The sequence below is a fragment of the Phocoena phocoena genome, chromosome 4, assembly GCF_963924675.1.
Source record: "Phocoena phocoena chromosome 4, mPhoPho1.1, whole genome shotgun sequence".
Classification (NCBI taxonomy): domain Eukaryota; kingdom Metazoa; phylum Chordata; class Mammalia; order Artiodactyla; family Phocoenidae; genus Phocoena; species Phocoena phocoena.
Genome location: NC_089222.1, coordinates 17,503,115 through 17,509,114, shown reverse-complemented (window position 1 = coordinate 17,509,114; position 6,000 = coordinate 17,503,115). Strand labels below are relative to the sequence as shown.

Genomic DNA, 6,000 nt, shown 5'->3' with positions numbered 1-6,000 from the left:
GAGCAAGGCTTAGCCAGCCTCCCAGCCCTGCGTGTGTGTGTGTGTGTGTGTGTGTGTGTGTGTGTGTGTACGTGCCCACATGCAGACAGGACAGGGAAGGACAGGGCTTGCTGCATAAAGAAACTGCCTTGCGAGTCATCATCTTTACTGGTCCTGCGCTCAGCTCTCTCAGGACTCCAGTCAACACTGCCGGAAGCCAGTGACCGCTCCTTGCATCTGATGCCCGGTGGGCAATGGGGCGGCAGTGATACAATGGGGTGGCGGTCTTTACATGCGACTAAACTGTGAGCCACAGTCAGCGAGGAAAGATCTGCAGAGTCTGAGAGTTCAGCTTTGTGACCCCCCAGCTCCATCACTGACTTGTCACTTCACCTGTCCCTTTCCTTGCCCTTAGAATCAGGTAAGAATGACAGTTACCACTTGAAGACCACTTACAATGCACCAGGCACCTCACATGCATGTCACTGTTACAGCAGGACCTGCATTATGCCCATGATACGAGTGACAAAATGAGGGGAAGTGGCTTGTCCAAGGTCACAGGGGTAGCAAGTGTGGAACCCAGGCCTGTGCCATATGGTCTGCCTCCAAGAGGTAGCGGGAGGTCTCAGCGGCCACGCTGCAAGGTAGGGTCACCTAACTCCACAGCAAGGAGGGTCCCAGAGCAAAAGGTCTCCACACCTCCGGTATTTCTTAACAGTGGAAACTCAAGTTAAGGGACTGACCCCAGCCCGGTAGGCCCACGGTGCCAAGGGCTGCCAAGCAGATGCGCTGTAAACACTCCTGAGTCCCAGAGCCAAAGGCTCTGCTGCCACTGGCTGGGCAGGCCAGGCCTCACTAAAAATAGACGGGCCCTCAGGTCCAGCTCCCTGGCTGCCAACCGAGGCAGGCCGCTCCCTACACCCAGCCTCCTCCCCTCCCCCTCCAACCTTCCCCAGCGGGCTAGGGCCAGGCTTCTAGAAGGTACAGAGATGTTAAGACTTTCACTTCAGACCAGGCAGGGCTGTTAGGCTGATGCCCGGTGGGCAAGTTCCAAGTTCTGGTGGGGCCATAATGGGGGAGGGGGTGTCCTGACCCCAACGCCCCACACACCTCCCTCTAAGGAAGGGAGCTGTCAACCTCCAAGCCCACCCGGGGAGGCAGTGGTGCCTAGGCCAAAACTTGGCCAATTTCTCCACATTTTGGAATTGAATCTGGGGCCCCCTTGCCGTTTCCCTTTCCCTGCACTGATTCTCCCTGTTGACAGCACTGTACAATCTCTGTATTTGCCGCGGCTTTCGGAGATCTGCTGCTGGCCATCTCAGGAAGGCCCGGGGGAGCGCGGGATGCGGCAGCGCCGGGCCGGCAGGGGCGGGAGACAGGGGGCGCGGGGAGGGAGGCTCCGGAGAGCGGCCGGACGGGAATTTCCTTTCAAAGGTGACTTAGAACCTCTTCATTAGGGTAGCGCCCTCCCGGGCGGGCCCTAATGACGAGTTTGGCAGAGTCAGCGAAACGCGGCGCGGCTGCCGGGCGGCGAGGAGCGCCCTCTCCCGCACCCTCGCCGTCTCCCGCGCCGGGCAGCGGCGCGTACGAGCCATTTGCAGCTCAGGCAGCCTCGCGAGCGGCCGCCGCGCACTGGCCGGAGCTGGCTGCACCATGGAGCTGAAGAAGGACAGCAACGCCGTATCCATCGACATGCTGCTGATCGTGCACTCGGAGAAGCGGCACGCCGCACAGGGCGCGCACTCGGACCGCCAGGCGGACCCGGGCGCGCCTCCGCAGCGCAGAGGAGGTAATGCGCCCCTAGGCAGGGCCCCGGCCCCCAGCCCCTGGACCTCCTCACCCCAGCGCCCGCCTGTTTGGGGGGGCGCGCTACGCGCCCCCGAAAGGGGTCCCCGAGGCCGACCCACTCCCCAAGGCTGGCTGCGCCTCCGCGCTGCGCCTCTGGCATCCCGTGGCAACGCGCAGCTCCGCGATTGCCCCAGTTGACACCCCGTGCAGGCCTGCCGTGCTTCCGTCACCCCCGGGAGCAGGTTTCCTCCTGGTCACTCTTTGAAGGGTGCAGATCAGGTTGGAAGATGCCCTGGAGGAAAGGGACCTCGGGCCTGACTCCTGCGTGCCCGAGGCCTGCTCCCCACAGGCCGCATTGCAGGGCACAGGGGACCCAGGGGGGTTCGTGTGCTGAGTCAACTTTGAGGTGGGACCCTCCCTTGGTGTCCTTGCACAGTTCATGGCCTCACTGTCCCCTTTCTTGAGCCCTCTCCCAGCCTCCTACAGCAGAAGGCATGCCAGGTGTAGAAGGCACACAAGCTTGGGTAGGCTTAGATTTGAAATCTGCTCTCCCCACTTTGGCTTCTCTGTTGATTCTACTTGTCCTACAGACTTTCTGGAGAAGAGTAGACTGGTAAAATAAAGCGACTTTTCATAGAGTGATTGTGGAAAGCAGGGCTCTGGCCTCTGTACTCTCCAGAGAACAGGACACAACGTGAAGAGAGTAGAGATGGATAACAATGGCGGTTAAATCAGCCCCTCATACATCTGGGAACCCCCTGGTCCCGAGTCCCTGAGGAAGCCCTCAGAAGCCCTTGAGGAGGCTGGTGTGAGGGCGCACTAGACGCACTGTGTCCTGGTTTTTTGGGAGCGAAGCTTCACAGCCCTCAAGGTAAAATGACCTGCCTCCTGTCTCCCTTCCAGCTCCAGAGCTCCTTGAAGGTTGTCCCCAGTTCTTCTGTCCCCACAGCCCCTATGCACATTGAACATGCACCTTCCACCTACCCTGCTGAAGCAACGGTGCCGTGGGTGGCTTTGCCCCCCACCAGCCCCACAAGCTGCAGCTGCCCCATAACTCCTGGTGACCTCCTGGGGAGGCAGACAGGGGAAAGAAAAGAGATTCTGGAGAGCTGAGAATGTTGACAGGTGCCCCAGTCTCCCGAGGGATTTGGGGCCCAGGAGTTATTTGGGTTAGTTGGTTCTTTAGTTCTCAGAGCTGCCCCTGGGAGAAGGGGAGATGGCCCGCGCAGGGGTATTTGTAATGGGGAAATTGGCAGAGGCCGTTGGCCTTCCTTGAAGAAATGTGGCTGCCCCTACTGCACAGACTGCGGTCTGGAAGGCCAGAGGCCCCCCACGAGGCGCAGCTCCAGGTTAGCGCATGAGTCCCCTCCTCCCTCTCTCCTTCTGATCACATCTCTCCGAAAGGCTCTGACACTAGAAAGAGAGGGCAGAGAACACAGAGAAGGCCCAGAGATGCCAGAGATCGGGGCTGCTCAGAGAAGTGTCCAGCACCCGGCATAAAGCCTACATGAGGCCAGACCAATGCATTGCACACTCATGACCGTGACTCAGGGAAAGAAGACCGCTGTTTGCTGAGCCCTCTCTGCCGAAATTTTTCTCCAAATATTTTCCTGACAGACATTTCTCCCAGGTGCTACGGCAGCAGAGAGACCCGTGTCACTTACTGATGATCAGACAGTTCTGCACCAGAGCAGGGAAGAGGGAGCATGCATGACCTCCAAGGCCCGCTGGGCAGCAGTGATGTCCAGGAGACCGCTGGCTAAGCCAGCCTGCGGGCCCACTCCTTGGGAAAAGCTAAGGAGGGGAAATGCTGGACAAGACCAGCTTGTTCCAAGGCCTCCTGTTAGTGCACAGAGATCCAAAACCCACCCCTCCCCGACTTCCAGGCGTCTCCTCCAGTCTCCTCTCCGCTCCAGGCCCCCGGCTGGACAGGGAATCTTCCCCGGCTCTGCAAAGGAGGGCCTGAGCTCTGCTTTGAGAAAAGAGCAAAGCTTGGTTACTCTCACATGCAGAGGACTGAGTAAGGGTGTGACCAGGTGGCTTTCTGTTGTGTCCCTGTGGCAGAAAAGAGTCAGAGGGACAAGGGGGCAGGGAGCGTGTGCACCAGGAATTTGGGCTGCAAGGCAGCAGATACTCCCTCCCTTTTCTTGCAGGGCCCTAGCATTTCCCCAGCAGTTTCCTTAGAGCCGCACTTCTCCAAAACATGCCTAGAAGCCCTCAACTCCTATTGTATGTTCCCCTGGCCATGGAGGAGGTAGCCTAAAGCTGCCACACCAGGTCTGAAAAAGCTTCAACACCTTAGGTTTTATCCCCAAAGTGGATGGGATGCGTGCATTCCACTCCCAAGTGTCGGTGAAGGTTCTGAGTGGTAAGGCCCAGACACTGACTATGGAGGGCTCTGCGGAAAAGAAGGGTGTCAAGAAAGGCCTGGGGGCGCTCAGAGTGGTGCAAAGGGTTGGAGACCCAGACTGGAGGCTGAGCTTCCAGGAACGTGACCATAAGCTGTGCGGAATGGCTGGTTTGGTGAGGAAGCCTCCACTGCCACCAAGGAGCCCTAGATGCTCCTTCTGCACCAGGAACTTGAAATTATTGCAGCAGCTTGCGCTTCCAGAACGTTTGCCAGTTCTGTGCCAGGAACTCGACCTTGCAGCCACCACTTCCAGCCACCACCAGAGAGAGAGAGAGAGAGAGAGAGAGCGGTTCCATTCGCTTCCCTGTTGCCTCACTAGGTCCCAAGACAGAAAGGGACACAGGTTCATATCAGTGGATGCCTTGGCCACACAGGTCCATGCTCTAGCTGCAAGGGAGGCTGGGAGAGCAGGCAACCATCACGTTCAGTTCCCATAAGGATCCATCAGTTTCCATCTTTGCCCACCCGCCACCCACATCAAGACTCTAAAAGTGGGAGATTCACCACATACAGAAGTAGGCAGGAAAAATGAATGGCAAATGTCTTCACAATAATGCTTCCATATTTATGCAGTGGAAATGTGGGAGTGACAAAGGGGCACCTCTATTGTGAAAATTCTCCCTGAATGATCCTGATAACCAACCCGCCACGCTTGGAAACTACCGTGGTAATATTTTTTTAATGTTTTGAATGTGGAGGGTTGCATTCATTCCTTCAAGTGCACTTCATTCGTGGGCAGCCTCCCTCGGATCCCAGGAGAGCCAAGTTCCACCAGCCCCACTTTAGCCCAGATCAGTTTGCAACTGGTGCATCACACACTTGACCTGAGTCTCCCCACCGCAGAGAGCCTCACACCGGTCCTTGTTACTTCACAGGGCTTCAAGGTGTTGGAAACAGAATCCGGAGATGGCAGAAATTAGAAAGAAATGACCTACATGGTAAATTCTCTCATTTTCATTTTGTTTTCTTTTCGATCTCTGGAATTCAACACGCTGAAAAATGCCTGGAAGCACTGGGTTTCACTTGCTTGAGGACCAGTCCAGACATCTAACCACTCAGACAGTGGCTGCTTGTGATGCAGCCAGGCCTCTGGGGGCACTGTGACCCTGGAAAATTTTCCTCAGCAACAGGTCCACCAATTTCCTGGAGGGTGTGCGGGGAGGCAGGCGGAGCGATGCTATAACCCTGAGCACCCACTTGTTCGCTGACTGAGCTATAAAGAACTTAGCATCATATGGGATGGTGGGTTTGGGTGTGTTCCCATGGGAGGTGGGGCTTCCCAGGTCATGCATCCCACGCATCTTGGGGCACCCATCTTTTGAAAATATTTCTGAACAGAGAAGAGAGCAGCCCGCCTTGGGTGGTGTTACTCAAGGCCTCGGGAGATGCCACTCAAGGGTTCTGTGGCTCCTGGCCTGGGATCCAGAATACAATAAGATCTGAAGAAATCAGCTTCCAAAGCCTCTTTATGGTGCCAGCTGTCTTTCCCCCTGCAGGCCCAGAATTTCTCTGACCATGCCATGCATGAACCGTTATACTGGGCCTTATTCTGTGCCCTTATTGTGAGATTTGTAAGCCCGGCCTCCAGGAACAAACACTGTGGAACTGCACTGTGGGCATGTGAGAATTCCAGTAAGAATCAGACCTCTATTCCCCGAGCCCCAGTAGGGGATTCAGTCAGATTCCGACTGTGTGAGCCCCAGGATCGGATGACTGACTCATCAAATGCCAGTAGGAAGGGATCCACGCCCCCATGACCCTCCACAAATGGGGAAACAGGACCCCAATTGAACAAAGCAGAGCACCTATGCTCTGCCATCCTT

At 56.7% G+C, this 6,000-nt stretch overlaps 1 protein-coding gene across 3 annotated transcripts in view; it reads left to right on the top strand.

Annotated features, from left to right (window-relative positions):
• The first annotated feature begins 1,632 nt into the window (after positions 1–1,632).
• KY (kyphoscoliosis peptidase) overlaps positions 1,633–6,000 on the top strand; it is a 45,172-nt gene continuing 40,804 nt past the window's right edge. For all 3 annotated transcript variants that reach the window (XM_065876643.1, XM_065876642.1, XM_065876641.1), the window contains exons 1-2: positions 1,633–1,768; positions 5,053–5,115. In XM_065876643.1, coding sequence (XP_065732715.1) covers positions 1,633–1,768; positions 5,053–5,115 — 199 coding nt within the window. The remainder of the gene's footprint in view (positions 1,769–5,052; positions 5,116–6,000) is intronic.